The sequence below is a fragment of the Thunnus thynnus genome, chromosome 24, assembly GCF_963924715.1.
Source record: "Thunnus thynnus chromosome 24, fThuThy2.1, whole genome shotgun sequence".
NCBI classification, from domain to species: domain Eukaryota; kingdom Metazoa; phylum Chordata; class Actinopteri; order Scombriformes; family Scombridae; genus Thunnus; species Thunnus thynnus.
Genome location: NC_089540.1, coordinates 19,175,458 through 19,191,842, shown reverse-complemented (window position 1 = coordinate 19,191,842; position 16,385 = coordinate 19,175,458). Strand labels below are relative to the sequence as shown.

General features: G+C 40.7%; 1 protein-coding gene across 3 annotated transcripts in view; it reads right to left on the bottom strand.

Annotated features, from left to right (window-relative positions):
• Positions 1–16,385, bottom strand: part of agap1 (ArfGAP with GTPase domain, ankyrin repeat and PH domain 1) — a 181,765-nt gene that overhangs the window by 19,929 nt on the left and 145,451 nt on the right. For all 3 annotated transcript variants that reach the window (XM_067583662.1, XM_067583663.1, XM_067583661.1), the window contains 3 exons: positions 10,990–11,144; positions 9,073–9,163; positions 8,094–8,316 (listed from right to left, as the gene is read on the bottom strand). In XM_067583662.1, the coding sequence (XP_067439763.1) occupies positions 8,094–8,316; positions 9,073–9,163; positions 10,990–11,144 (469 nt within the window). The remainder of the gene's footprint in view (positions 1–8,093; positions 8,317–9,072; positions 9,164–10,989; positions 11,145–16,385) is intronic.

The window sequence follows — 16,385 nt, the reverse complement described above, 5'->3', positions numbered from 1 at the left end:
CTCACAGTTGTTTTTGACTGAACTTGTGACTGGGAGCACTGGAGAGCTGGCTAAAGAGACTGACCCTCTACGACAGACTGCCAAAGGTCAGAGCTTGGCATGAGGGCATGGCGGGGGTGGGTGGGTGGGTGAGGGGGGGGGGGTACGAGGACACAGGAGGCTCAGGGGACGGAGGCACATGGCCGCCAACCACCTCCCTAGTGTGGAGGCCAGGAGGCCGGATTAGCAGCGCTGTCACTTGCTGTCCGCTCAGGCCTGCTAACACGCTGCGTCAAACACAGCCTGAGCAGGCCTTGGGTGCTGGTGATGATGCGCCACTCGACAGATAATTAAAACAATGAGCCGCGGCGCCAAAGAACCGAGGACGGAGGGTGCTGCGGCGGCGCCCGGCCGAGCCAGCGAGCCCCTGTGGGTGCTCCACGATGGGCAGCGTTCCCAAACTTAGCAGTCCCTTCAGCGGTGGCATCAGCTGGGGCGCGGACACCGGGCGACCATGCCAGCTGAGGTGATGACGGCTGACCGCAGGCAGCCAGAGGTTAATGGGAACGTTTAGAGGACGGCTGAGTCTTTTTGTGGTTTGCACCAGAGAGAGAAAATACTTGTTAGAGGATCCCTCCGGCGCAGCAGAGCTGGCACTGTTGGTGTTCATCCACACTGTAAGCTCCCTCCCAGCTTCACAGCTTAGTCCCTGCTCTGGCTGTCCCCCGTCTGCACCACTGCGAGGGATGCATGTCAACAAGTATCTCTCCTCACAATGAAGCATTGTAGTGCTGAACAGGCATGGCAAGCCGTTGTGTTTGCAGCAGCGAGCTCTCAAACGATTAGCAGTGACAGTATCCTCCCTGAGACTCGCTGATGCTAATGAGACCTGGACCGGCCGTCGCTGTGGGCAGACGTACGGAGGAGACCGGGATGAACGGGGGATTGAAACGGGAGGAAAAGGGGAAGATAAAGAGATGATGACAACAGTTGGGAGACGGCGGGGCTCGGCCCTGTCACATATCTCATTGGACGGGGGCGTCGCCATGGAGGAGAGGTGCGATCTCTCCGAACATAATTCCTCCCTCCGGTCCGACCGGGAAGTCGTCGGGGGAGGGGAGGAGAGAAAAAAATGGAGGTGTTTAATACTGACAGCCATACTAATGCACCTCCCTCCCTCGCTCCATCCGTCCGTCCTCCTCCAGGTCTCGCCATCGTTTCTTTTCCTTCCCCTCGCATCCAAACTCCTCTTCCTGCTGCTTTCCTCACAACTTCCTCGTCTGTTTCCCTTCCCTCCATATATCCCATTCCTCTCTTTTTGTCCCAGTTTTCCTTCCTCCTTCTCTTCCTCCCTCTCTCTCTCTCTCTCTCCAACCTCCAAACAGGACCTAATTGGGAGGCGAGAGTGGGGGGCCAGACCTTGACAGACAGGAGGTCAGCGTAATTGCTGCTGGCCATATTTAACATTAAGATAATCAGGCCATTAATTACCCTTTGGATCATTAAATCAGCCACTTGCAAAATGAAATTTCGGCCTCTATTACTCACTTGAGAGACCACGAGGGGAGGGCATTTTTCCATCCATCAGCCTCCCCCTCCCCTCCACCTCCCTCCCTCCCTCCCTCTCTCTCTGCCTCCCCCTCCCATCCCTCCTGCTGCCTGGACAAAGCCTCCGCCGGCCTTTTCCCACACCTCAACCTCAGCCGATTCTTCTTCCTCTTCAGCTTTTTTACGCAGGTTTCTGTCGACGCTGTTTTCTGTCACTTGAACGAGGAGGAGTTGTTTCATTTTGGAGATTTACGGTTTGGAGTCTCAGAGCAAATAAGAGCTTATTATTGATTATTTAAAGATGGATTATTATCTAATCCACAAAACTAAATTCGAGGTGTGATTGAGAAGAAATGAAACCACTTGATGATGCTTTTCTGGCAATTTAACAAACAAAAATTGAGATATTCAGGGACTGAAGCTCCGCAGTTAATCTTGTATGATTGTATAAATACTGATTTTAGTTCAACCTGCCACATTTACCTTAATTATTTCCTGATCAAATTCATTTATTGTTTCTTAGACCTTTTTTATGCCTGTGCTCAAGTTTGACAAAGAAAACTAAATAAAAAGATTAGATTGTTTGTTTCTGTTTTTCGGTTGAGTGCGATGTTCTTTAATTTTTACTGAACATCTTCTAATAGAGACTAATTGAATATTCTCTCTATTTCTGATTTACTAACACAACAGTGATATAATTTATTTGAAGAAAACAAAATCTTTTCCAGATCTTTCCTGCCTCACTGACAGTGACGTAAAGGTTTCTACTTATTATGATTTTAACAGAGGTGTACCACAAGGCTCTATTCTGGGTCCTCTTCTGTTCACCAGGTTTCCATTCAAACGTTTTAACCTTATTCCCAGAATATCAGCATTTTCCATCCATACTGCAGCTGTCAAGATAAACTGTGAGTGCTGCTATCTTTTCAGTCGCAGAAGAAGAGGGAACAACAACGTGAATATATATTTTTTTGCGTTAAAAAGAATTTTCTTCTGCCAAATTTTTGGAAACTCGTTTGAAATTTGCGCTACATTTGGATGAAAACTTAGAGTCAGTCTGGTTTTTCATGTTCATGTTTGTTGTTTGTTTATTTAAGAAATCTTTATTTAAAATGTTCAGCTCAGTTTGTCGACATAGTTTGATGTTGGTTGATTAAATGTTGATTGTTTTTAAAATGCTAATAATAGAATATAAACCAAAACAACATGGTTTGATTGACAGATGATCATCCATCTCAGTTACTGGAAATGATTTTTGCTTTTAGTGAAACTTGTCTGTTGGTTATCGTGTATTTAAACATATTTAAGAATCATATGTTTTGGTGTTTGTTGACGTCTCGCAGGTTGTAATTTCAGAGGAGCGGTGAGTGTTGGAGTGAATGTAACCTCAGTGACACAGCTTCTACATATCATTTCATAGACCGTATCTGGCACTCCATAAAGCTGTCATAAAACCTCCACGCCTTCCTCTCACTGTGTGTGTGTGTGTGTGTGTGTGTGTGTGTGTGTGTGACGGATGAATAGATGTGGTTTAGATGAACGACAGAGACGGAGGAGGGAAAGAACAAGAAGTTATGTTCAGCTGTTGCGCTTATTTTAAGCAAATTATATTGAAGACATTGTGAGAAGATGACATCATTAACGGAGCAGCAGATATTTCTCACAATTTAATGAACTAAATTAAGTCTGAGATGAAATTATACACAAACTTCCTGTTGTCTTTTGTTTTATTTTCACACAACTGCAGTGAAAACTCCAAACTCTAGAAGAGGATATTTTACTTTTCATGCAAATAACAAAAGAAAAAGAACGTTTTAGGTTTATTTTACCTTCATGACACTAAATCTTTGTTGTATATGAGTGAAAATAAGACTTCCTGTTCCTGTCATTCACTTTTATCTGACAGCTTTTGTTGTCACTGATGATCGTTCACTAAATAAAACGAGGACGAGCTCAGTGGAAAAACTCGCCGTCGCCCCGAAAACGCTCATTTTTGATGACGAAATTTCAGAAGAAACAACAAAACTCCACCAGACAACATTTCTTCTTTGGTTTATCTTTATACATAAACTTTATTTTCACCTCTTCAGTCTGGATTTTGACGACCATTTATTGATTTTACTGTGTTCATGTTTTAAAATGTTTTATTCCATCTTATCTATTCTATTTATAATTGTCTTTTATATCTTTTTATCTGTTTTATTGGTTCAATTACAGTTTCAGCTTTTTTATTTCTCATGTATATTAGTCTGAAATTGTTTTACTGTTTACATTTGTTATTTTTAAAATCAAATTCAGTCATCTGATTGATTGATTGATTGGTTTGCAAAAAGCAACAGAAACACAAAGATTTAACTAAATTCATATTTTGTCGAAGCAGGTAACAGAACATCAAGGTGCATCCCAGAAGAAAAACCTTTTATTGCATCTTTTCTTCTTACAAATCTACAATATTTCTGCCTTTTTTTAAAATTCAAAATGTGCATGAAAACAGCTGATTTAAACGTAGCTGGATAAAGGTGGAGAAGGAGAGAAGTAAAGACAGAAAGAGAGAAAAGGAAAGCTGGACTCAGCGGGAGAGAAACGATGGAGGAAGCAGACGAGGAGAGAAAGAAAGAAAGGAGGGATTTATGGCGGGGAAACGACAAACAGCGCAGTCACTTAAGGGATGGACTGATAAATACTATCGACAGCGCAGACAGAGGAGGAGAAGAGATGGAGCTGCAGCGGAGCGTCGCAGGTTAATTGAGATAATATTGACCTCCTCCTCTAATCTCTTCAGGGGGGAAACATGCTTCACATTCAGAAATAAATAGGAACATGAGCAACAATAAAAGCATTAGCGCTCTGACGGAGGAGGGCTAATGGCACGTCAATACTCCAACACGCTCTCTCTCAGTGTGTGTGTGTGTGTGTTTCTTTTCCTGTTTTACTGCAGTAACACTTTGCCTGTGTGTGTTACTGTTGTACTTACAAAGACTCACATTTCTGTTGTGTGTTGATGTTTAAAAGACGAAGAGTTTTAAGCTGCTGCGTTTAGAATCTGATGTTAATGTTCAGCATCAGCATCAGTAGAAAAGACGCTCCTTATAACTTATAAATTACATCTTTTTACAGCTGCATCGATTAGTTGATTAACTGAAAATTAATCAGCAGCTACTCTTGATAATTAAATAATCACTTTTTAAGCAAAAACTCAAATGATGTGATGTTTCCAGGTTCTTACATGTGAGAATTTGCTGCTTTTCTTGGTCTTAAATTATAGTTAATTGAATATTTTCGGACAAAATGACATTTGACGTTGTCTCATTGCGCTCTAGGATATCGTGATTGATCAACATTTTTCACTGTTTAACAATTAATTGATTCACTGAAACATTGTTAGTTGCAGCTCTGCTATAAACTTTGTTTTCTTTCCCAAAAAACGTGACATCACAACTTGCTTTCAACCAGAGTGACGTCACTATACTTGTGATACATCAGTTAAACTGGTAATTAATGGACGTGTCAATATTGTCCCATATACCTGCACTTTACTTTAATTAATGTGACTTATTTCAAATCATTTTTAGTAATTTATTACTTCCTTTTTTTACAAAGTTGCATCTAATATAGTGTATTTATATGAACTACATATTGTTTTTGTGGCGTATGATGTGATATCTGTTTTCTCCTTTTGGACAACAAAGATGAATAATAAAGTTATTTTGATTTGATTTGAAATGTTCGTTTGGTTCGATCAAAACATTTTCTGACGTTACTAACGAGCCGCTCACACATACAGACTCAAAGCTCTGACGATGCAGATGTTCATGCAAATGCCACTTTATTAACTGTGTTTGTTAATAATCTACCACTCCTTTAAATAAAATAACTGTGGTCTCCAGTTTCATGTATTTAACCAGTTACCAATAATTTAAAATAGAAGAACAAGGCTCCTCTCTACAGTCATGTGTGGATTTCTGTGCTGGATGGATTTAGATGATATTTAACTGTGGAAATTCAGTTTGAAATGTGAGGTTGTCTTATATTTGAGGACGAGACAATAACATGTTCACGACATCAGATCAGCTGTTTGAATGGAGAATAAAGCTCAGAGATATAACGACACATATGTTCATACTGCTGCTGTTCACAGAAAAACTGACAGAAACTGTTTGTGTCATAAATGAAAAAGACGACCAATCACAGCGTGAGGTGGGTGTGAACGCCGGCAAAGGGGGAGGAGCTTAACGAGCACTTCCACCATCTGAAGGAGTAAACAGCCACCTTACTGCTGCATTATGGGTAGTTTTCAGTGTTAATGAGTTAGTTTCCAGTCTGTTAGAGTCAGTCAGCATTAAAAGTGTTTGTTCTCAGTTTAACCTGCAGGTGGAAACGACGTCTTTACTGCAGAAACGCATCACTGTCACAGACGGCGAGGAGCTCTAACAGACTTTTTATAAAAACAGCTGTCTTATAATCTTATATTTGGGCACATTTTGTGTTTTATTTCCCATAAAAAATCTCCCAGATCATGTACAGTCCATGCAAAATGACTGAATTAAACACATGGCTGCCTGGATGATGCAATAATTCTATACATGAAGGAAAAACTAACAAAAACATCCTGTTCACACTGATTTATTTCTCACTTTTTCACTTCTTCTCTCACTGGTTTGCATATTTAGTATCAACAGTAACGTGTCTTTGTTTACATGTATTAATTGTGTTTGGGTGCTTGTAGGGTTTCAATGTTTGTCTGTATTTGTGAGCTGATGTGTGTGTGTGTGTGTGTGTGTGTGTGTGTGTTGGGGGTCATGTGGGGAGTAATTATAAGGTGCTTCTGTTGACTAATGAGCGTTGGGGGGGGTGAGGCAGAGGGGGAGGACGGGGAAGTCGATCTTTATGCGGATGGCAGTCAGCTCTAATTTGTTATGATGGCTGCTGGCTTCCCAGAGCTGCAACGGCCGATAATTACACACACACACACACACACACACACACACACACACACACACACATACACACACTCACACACACACACACACACACACACACACGCAGGAACACACACACACACGCAGGAACACACTGATCAACACCGACGTCACGCTAAAGTTCAACGATTTGTTACTATCCCCTGTAGTCTACAAGGCAACACACACACACACACACACACACACTAACACACACACACACACACACACACACACACACACACACACACACACACACACACAGGCGTTTCTGTCGATAAACAACACATCCAGTATGAACCCTGCTGGGACACGCTGCCCCCTGTCTGCACAGACAGGAAGTGCATCAAACATGAAGAACCCACACGCCGCCTTTAAAAGTTATTTTCACGATTAATCATTTAGTCAATAAAACATCAGAAAATGGTGATTAAAAAACATCCTCAAGTGTCTTATTTTGTCCAACAAACAGTTCAAAACCCAAAAATATTCAGTTTACACTAATGGAAGACCAAGAAAAGCATCTGAGAGCTTTAAACCAGAGAATATTTGACATCTTTGCTACAAAGATGACTTCAGCGATTATAAAAACAGTTGCTGATCATCAACAACTTAGCAGCTTTTCTTCACACTGTACTGGGGTCCAGTTAAAGATCCACCTCTAAACTGTCCTCCCAGTTTGTCAAACTGTCCACAGAAATAAAAACCTCCTCAGTACTGGGATCTACTGTTCGTAGCAAGACCCACATATACAAAATAAGCATCAATTAACTCAGTTTTTCTAACTTTTGGAGCCAGATTTGCTGTGCAGCAGTTTGAGTAAAGACATTAATTTAAGAATATTTAACACAAACGAACAAACTGGAAGAATAAAGGTCTTGAAACCAGATTTTGACAAATGGTTTTTCATCAAGACAAAACCACAAGATTAGAAAACAAACCAGATCCAGTCGGAGGCTCTGATCACGTCAGCTGACGGTGATTCTACTAAACTATAAAGCAACTTTCAATACATCTGTTGCAAACAATTAGATATTAGCATCTACTGATGTCTTTTAAATGTGTTGAACTTGTTAGCAAACAGTTGTTTATTTCCACATCCAGCAACATGTATAACATCAATAATGTCTTGTGGGGTTCCTCAGGGTTCTAGTCTTGATCCTTTATAGCTTCAATCTGGTCAAAGATGCTTTTAATTATGTGTTTAGTCCAATTTTTTGACATATTATCAGCTTATAAAGTAGTTGTGGCTAACATGTTAGCAAACGATTTCCACATCCAGCAGCTACGGAGCAACATTATCATTCATGTGGAGTCGTGTTTCTGTCCAATATTCACTCACTTCTAGCTCTGTTTTTACTCTCCACCAACTCCTGAGGGAAATATCTGGCTCTTCAGCTGCTAAACGCTCCACTATGTTCACCAGCTAGTCTACAGCTAACTGTTAGCAGGTAGTGTACAGCTGCTTTTTACAGCTTTTTCTCTGAAATCGACGCTATGAGACGCTGAGAGTGAACCAGAACAGTAAAGTTGCAGCCGGACAGATAAACAACGAGCTGAAACTTGCGGTAAAACTTCTGGGAGAAGTCGAGGCGGCGTTTTTCCTACCTGCTAGCGTCCGGTCCGGGTTTGAGGTGTCCCTGAGCGTTGGCCTCCCACACGCTGTTGGCCAGCTCGTTGCCGATGGCCGACATCACCTTGATGAGCTCCAGCGGCCACTCGTCCAGGTCCAGGGAGCGAACTCTGGACAGGTGGGTGCCCAGGTTCCTGTGGATGCCCGAACACTCGATGCAGATCAGAGCCCCGAGGTTCAGACTCGCCCAGTCCGGGTCTGACGGTGACAAACAAACACGTTTATACTTCATATGTAAAGTCAAAGTTATAGAAGATATTTTCCTCCTTTAGAAGAGATGATTTGGTGCCAGTTTGTTCTTGTTCTGGAAGATTTCAGCTTCATTTCAACATGTTTTAAATAGAAATCTTTTGTAGGACTAACAAAGCATTCTGGGTAAATGAGTTGTCTAATTGACTGTTTCGACTCCATTTAATCATGTTTTTAAGTTATTTAACAGGATGTTTTCTGCTTGTAAATAAAAACATCAACACTGTCAGTAAATACTATGAATCCTGCAGTTAAAACAAACAATTATAGAAGCTAAAAAAAAAGCAGAAAATACGTCTGAAAACATAAAAAAATCCCAAGAAATCAATCGAAATGTCAAAAACATGATCACACAATGAAAAACAATGAAAACAACAAAACTAACAAACAGTAAAACTTATAAAAGAAGAAATGTAAATGTATTTTTCTGCAGAAGCAGAGCAAACATGTTTGTTATTTCACTCCAACAGGCAAAGACGGAGCTTCTGAACCACTCAGGAAGACCACCAGATGTGGTTGAAAGCTCTGGAAACAGCCAGTAAGTGAACCTTAGCTCTGGGTTTTTGTCCAGAGATTCTGTCTCCGTCTTTCTCCTCCTTTAATCCCCCAAATATAACTTTATTATCACATCACATATTGAATCTTCAGGCTGACTTAAACTCTGTAAAGGTCAGATTTTAAGAGGAGTTCATCACTCGTACTCACTCTGTGTCTCACAGTCGGCACAGCGGCTGTTTCCTCGGATACTTCTGATGGACTGCAGAGCCATCGCCTCCGTCTGGCTCGTCAGACGAGACTGAAAGAAAAAAAGAAAAAATACTTTGACTAAATCTTTTCAATCGATCAGTAACTATTTTGATATTTGAATAATCGTCATTTTTCAAGCAAAAAGCTCAAATATTCTTTCATGTGCTGCTTTTCTTTGTCATGAGACAAAACATCACAACAGGCTCTGAGAAAGACTAAACTGTTCTATATAATCTAATCTCTAATTCTATAATCGATAATGTAAACAATCGTTAGGTGCAGCTCTACTCAGTAGTGGATAAATTATTCCAAAAATCCAAAGATATTCTGTTTAAAATGACACAAAACACGGAGAGAAAAGCAGCAAATCTTCACATTAGACACATAACTATCAACTGGTTATTAGAAATGTTGATCAAATGATCAATATCAGCTTGTTTCAGCTCTAACTGACAGCAGGAAGCTTTATAATGTGGTTTATTTATAGATTAGAGACGTAAAACATCCAACAGATAACATGTTCAACTAAGTAAAGACGTCTTTATATTAAACTCCTGAGACGTGTTTCACTGTGAAACTGAATATTTGATTTACAGTAACGAGACGGATTTAAATCAAATCCTCAGCATTTGATTGGGCAGCTAAAAAAGTGGGCGGGTCTTAGAGATAAGTAGCTGTTGTCAGATCAGGACCTCAGCAACACTGTTCTAGAAAATAGAACCACTGATATCCAAACACTCATCACTTCCTGTTTCTCTCCTTATACGACCCACTAACAGTGAAGTGGGTTTAACATGATGCTGTAGCTGCTACTCGCCTAAAGTCTCATTTGATTGGTTGAACTTTTGTAAACTTCTGAGTCATCAAACATTTGAAACCGTTTTACAGGAAGAGAAAATCTTTGATGGAAGAATTTACTCTGATACTGATTTTTTTGGACACATATTTGGCAAATAAATTAACAATTAACACAAGATTAAAACTGGGAAAATGTATTTTTCATATCATGGGGCCTTTAAACATCTCGTTGGATGTTGATAATCTGATAGAACGTGAAGTTAAATGTTTCCAACTTTGCCCCCAGATGTTGCTTTGAAAGTAACAAGTTAAAAAAACCTCATTTGTTTGATAAATCTGGAGACAAAACCTTCTCTACTGGGCTCCAAACATCAGTTACACTCCTGATTCTGGAAATCTTCCTCCTCAGATTGTTTATACTCTGATTTTTTTTTTTTTTTTGGAAACTGTCAAATAATTTCCTTCCAAACACAAAACACAAACACAAACACGGTCGGCGTCTCTCACATCACACAGGTGACGACAGACACTGAACAGATGTGTGTTGCTGTTTCAGGCTGAACTCACTGATGTCAGGGAACGAAGGAATAACACAGCAAACAAATGGAGAGAAGACGGGGGTGGGGGGGGGGGGGGGGGTTGTCTGGTGTTTTTGGTGGTATGAGGGGGGGCAATAAAAGGCTGAGAGCCTGAGGCGTAAACACAGCGGCCTCGACTGAGAGCCGAGCTGCCTGCTGCAGGTGGAAAATGGCAACGCTGAGGCCGAGTCTGAGCTGCTGTAATTGCTATTTTGTAATTATGTGAGTGAAAGTGTGTTTGTGTGTGTAAGCAGGTAACAGTGTGTGTGTGTGTGTGTGATAATGTGATTTGTTAATATCTTCTTAGGTGTCGCCACAGCAGATCATCTGTTTCCATCTTTAAAGCGTCCAACCTGCTCTGTTCCTCTAATATATTCATTCCTGATCATTTACATGTGATTTGTTTATATATTTTAGAAATACTCAAACTCGCAGACGTCTCTTGTCTGTGAACAAACGGCCCCGGTTCAGATCTGGGATTGAAAGAAAGCAGATTCACCTTGTTCTTGCTGCTCTCGCAGGACTGCAGGCTGGCCAGGATCTGACTCTCGATCACCTGCACCCAGGCGTCACGCTCCTCATACGAAGTGGCCTCGAAATGCCACGTCTGCCCCGTCAGCGACACGATGGTGAACTCAAAGTTCTCCTCTTGTTCTGTCGGAGGGAAAAACAGAAAGAAAAGAAAGATTTAGAACAGAAACAACATCCGGAGACGTCCGACGACTTCACCTCCACCGTTTGGTTCACGCTGGTGTCCAGAGTTAGAGGAGCAGCAGGACACGTGTTCACAGAAGCAAACCAGTTACTCTTCATCCTCGAAGTCTTCACTCTGGTGAAGCTGAAACATGGTTTTGATAAAGCATGAATCTCATCTTTGAGTAGCTTCTCCAAACATGTTTTCCAGTGTGGAAAAGGAAGGTTGATGATGAGATTTATGTGTTTTCTGACAGCTTCTAATACGACTTGTAGACTTATGAACTGTTGCTGAAATATACAGAATATTTCAGAATTGAGAAGAAGAGATTTACAGGAATTTTGGATTTATAAATTGGGTGAAATGAGGAATTGACTTGCAGAATTGAATTATTATTATAAGAAAAATATGAACCTAAAAGTAGTAAAAGATGGAAAATATTCACGTATACTATTGTCTGTTTTTGTAGAATTTGCTGGATTACAGAATACTTTAAAAAGTTGGTTGTAAAGTTGTAACGTTTTGTATTTTCATTCCTCTTTTAAACTTTGGTTAAACTTTGGTTCCAAGAGAAAATAAAGTGTTTTATGTTGAGAAAAGATGACAGCAGAGTTCTGCAAAAACACTGGAAAAACCCCTAAATATGTTTTTTTGACACTTTGTACGAGCAGCAAAGCCACAGACAGAGTTATTCAGTCTCTAAGTTCTTAAATACGTCTGACTCGGTCTCTGTTTTTGTGTGGAGGTCGTCCGTTTCGTTAGCTGTTAGCTTACATCGCTGTTCCATCGGTGACTTGACTGGATGTGAATTGATTGTGAATAATTTCGCCTGCTGCCTGCTCACATTTTGTTCTTTTTTTTAACCTGTTAATTTATAGAAATGTTATATTTTACACATTTTTTGCAGGTTACTGGTCTCTGGATGAGAGTAATGTTGTTTTGTAAATCACTGATAAACAGAGTAAATATAAAGAAGCTTTGAAAATATAAAGACATGTTTGTATTTTGTCAAAGCGAACCAGCAGCTCCGTCCATGTGAGGTCTTTTCATTGATATAAAGTCTCTAATCGAAGGACACCTGTTCCTCCTGAACCAGCTGCAGGAGACCTTCACGACCCCGTCCAGCTCCGTCCCCCTGAAGCCAGGATGTCACCCAAATTACGGGGCCCTTTGTCCCCCCCCGAACCGTCCTGCCCTCTACTTCGCTGACATGTCAGTGGGAGAGGTCAGTCATTACAATCAGGGCCTGCTGCAGGGGGGACATGTGGATCTGTTACCCAGAACCCCCTCAGAGGTTAATGGGACAATCAGGACTCAATTAGGATGTGTGTGTGTGTGTGTGTGTGTGTGTGTGTGTGTGTGTCTGCAGAAGAGATTCAAGGTCCTGGACTCATTTAAAGAAGTTGTAGAAGGTCTAAAGATGTGCGTTTCTGCATATTGAGACGTTCAAATGATGCAGTTCACTCAAAAACACCATTACATTCACCTTTATGGAAATATTTTCAGACCAAGAGGCTGAACCCAGTTTAATCATGGTTTGTGTTTTAGCTAATTTATCGTTATTGGAGTTTTGAAACTGTGCAGCTGTAATCAGTTATAACCAAAGTGACAAAATATTGATCTTAAAAGCTTTCTATCCAAATATAACAACCTCCTTCTTAAAGGTTTAATAGTATTTACTGAACCAATGAAATAATAAAACAAGTGAAATGCTCTAATGTTTCTGTATTTTATGGTGAACTGTCCCTTTAAAGACCTTCAGCAGCTCGTTCTGAGACGTCTGAGGGAAGTTTGGGCACATTTGGAAACCGTTACCGAGCGCAGAGAAGGATGGGAAGTGGAGGTGAAGCGGGGGCACGGCTGTGAGTCGGTATCATCACCACCACCACCACCACCACCGCACCAGATCAGACAACAAGCAGCTTCTGTTTACAATTAGCCCCAGAGAGGAGGAAGGGACACACACACACACACACACACACACACACGGGGGTAATCACTTAATCAAAGATCGGCCTCCAGCACGGCAGGATTCCTCAGATTCTGCTGGTGTGACCCTCAAAGAAAAAGCATCCGAAGAGGTCTCTAAGAAATGTTCTGCTTCTTTTATCAGCTGCGCACGTAAACAACAGAAGCGGCGGCGTTGGCAGACGAGATCTCGCTACGGAGGGTCGGTAATCATTCATGACACTTCTCGTGGAAGCGATTCTGGAAGCAGCGGTTTTCATGACGTGCGCCGGGAGTGAAGCAGCAAAAAAAAAGATGAGAGGTTTAATCAGTCGGAGAGCGGTCACGGCCGGCCCGCGAGGGAACGACCATTTGCTCTTCCTCAACTCCAGTCATTTGGCTAATTGGGAGCGTGTCAGAGCACCGGAGCTGAAGTTCCCCTCCGGCTCGGCTCGGGATAATCAATGGGCTCGTCCGAGAGGAGAGGAAGGACGGAAGGTAAGGATGGAAGGAAGAGCCCCGAGGCCAAACCGCAGCGAGAGGCTGAGAAACCCTTCCACTTCCAGGATAAAGAGATTGAAAACACCTTTGCTGACCAAAGTTTCCTTTTCTGAAGATCATTTTCATCTCTTCGGTGCTTCGGGCTGCTGATGGTCTGAGTCTGATTAGTTGATGTTAATTAAAACTACTGTTTACAAGGGCTGGTTAGTGGCTGAAGGTTAAAGCAGAGTTTTAGTTTAAATTGGCAGTTCAGACTTAAAACTATGAAAAATATTTGCTGATGAGCTTTTTTCATGATGGAAACAAAAACTACTGAACAACCTTTTTTCTCCACGGTGAAAACACGATGAAGAACTAACCAAAACTGTTAAAAATCTACTAAAAGTGGCCTTTAAATATGAACAATTTTGCATCTTTGTAACATTTTAACTTTGAGAGAAATGTTACTGTTACAGATTTATGAACTAAATTCAACAATCTCACAAAAATTTGAGAACAAGCTGCAACAAAACCGGCAGGAAAAACCATGAAAACATTTATATAAACGTAACATTACAGCTATTACGTGAATATTACTTGTTGTAAGTGTGTTCATGTTGATTTTAGTTTCTTTTTTATAGGTTTTACGTAGGAACGAGTGCAGGATTGAGTTTGTTTAGTAAGAAATATTACAGTGTTCATGTTATCCAGACTGTTAGCTGCTTGCTAACTGTTAGCTGCTTGCTAACAGTCTGAAGCAACAGATGAGAAAAACACACAAACCTAATGTGTAAAATGTGAATAAAACTGACAACATTTTGTCAAAAGACTAAAACAGAAACAAAATCAGTTGTAAGAGATGAGATCTTACCTGTCACTCATACAGCCAAATGTTAAAAACACAACCTAGAAAGACTCTAGATATTTTCTACTGGTTCTTCTGGTTTTATTGTTGCTTTATAAAGAAAGTTTCAGTCTAATTTTAGACCTGAGACACCAGTTATTCATTTAACGTCCAAGTAGGAGAGAAAAACAGCTACTTAACACAACATCAGCTGCATCAAGCTTAAGAAGAACTAAAACTGTCCTGATTTCTACCACTAACTCTTGGTGGCAATTCTGAACAAATTTACTAAATTTCAACGTAAAACTCAACATGACGTGTTCACAATAAGACTAAACTTTGCACTTCTGATGTTGTCAAAATCTCACAGTTCGTCACAGATGCCCAAAACATTATCGACCTCCGATGATCGTCTCCAGATCAAAGTATGAAAGAAGCGCCTGCTTGTTTATGTTTCCAGATTTCATGAGTTATCTAGTAAGTCTTGACTTCTCACATCCACAAACGTACTTTGATACAGATCTATGAATACTGGAAATGAGAACAATCATTTCCAGACTGTAACCAGGTGTTTCTTCTCTCTAAAACGACGGCACGCCCATCAAGCGCCGGTCGAGCCCCTTAAGGTCACGAGCCAGAGTCCCATCATAATTAAATTCCCATGATTCTCTGTTTTCATGAGGAGGAGGAGGAGGAGGAGGAGGAGGGGTTTGCTGCTTGACAATTACAGAAACCAACAATCCAGAAAGACCCTGCCTCTGTGTGGCATAAATTAAATGCTGTTCCTGGATTTAAATGCTGCACGCTGACCCGACGCACCACGTCGGTTAATGAATAAAACGAGGGGGGCAGAAACAATCCCGCCACCCAGGTTTCCTCTGCAAACCTCCACAAGTGACAACAACACATCTCTACAGAGCTTTTTAGCCTCTTTTAGCTCCTAGTTTTGGTTTTGCAGCACATTTTATGTCTGTTTTATGTATAAATCTCAAAGTTAGAGACTCGCTGGTGAAGAAAGTGGAACATCGAGCAGCTAAAGAGCCAAATATTGTTCTCAGGAGTCGGTGGAGACCAAACCGGAGCTAAAAGTGAGCTAATATTGGACAGTGCTGGATGTGGAAGTAGGCAGCTGCTTGCTAACATGTTAGCAACTTTATAAGATAATAATATGTCCGATGTTGTGTTTACAGCTCGTTCTGCTGCCTCCAAAGAGGCCAGAAAACCAATTAACACAGTTTTAAAGCAGTAATGCAAGACAGCAATTATGATCTTTTGGCTCGATGTTGATTAATGTGATGAATATTAAACATTATGAGCTGAAAACATTATCTGCTTAACTGAAAATTAATCAGCAACTCATTTATTAATCATTTAAGTAATTTTTCAAGAACAAGTGTCAAACATTTGCTGATTACAGATTCTTGAATTTGAAGATTTGCTGTTTTTCTTTGTCTGACATGAAAGTAAACAGAATATTTTGAGGTTTTTGAGCTCAAGGATATTTAAAAATATCTTCTGAAGTTTCATAGATAGATAGATAGATATCTATAGATAGATTAGATGATTAATAATCAGCATCTGTTACTATTTTTGATCCCAAGGACAAAAAGATTATGGCGGTAAAATACAACTTAAATATTTTCAACAACAGTTGGTGTAAAATTAACTTCAACAAATATTTCTATGCTGATGACGACGTGATGTACGTATGATTATGAACTAAACAAACTCAACATGTGTTGATAAAGCTCAACGTTTTCTGCAGTTTTTGTTTGAAAGCTGCAACATGTTGAGCTTGAAAAGTGATTCTTGGTCCACTCACTGGCTTGTTTCCGGAGCTATCAACCATATCACACAGTCTTCATCGGGCGTATTAAATGCAGTCTAACGAAACAATCTCAACTTTTAAGCCAAAATGGACGAGAAGTAA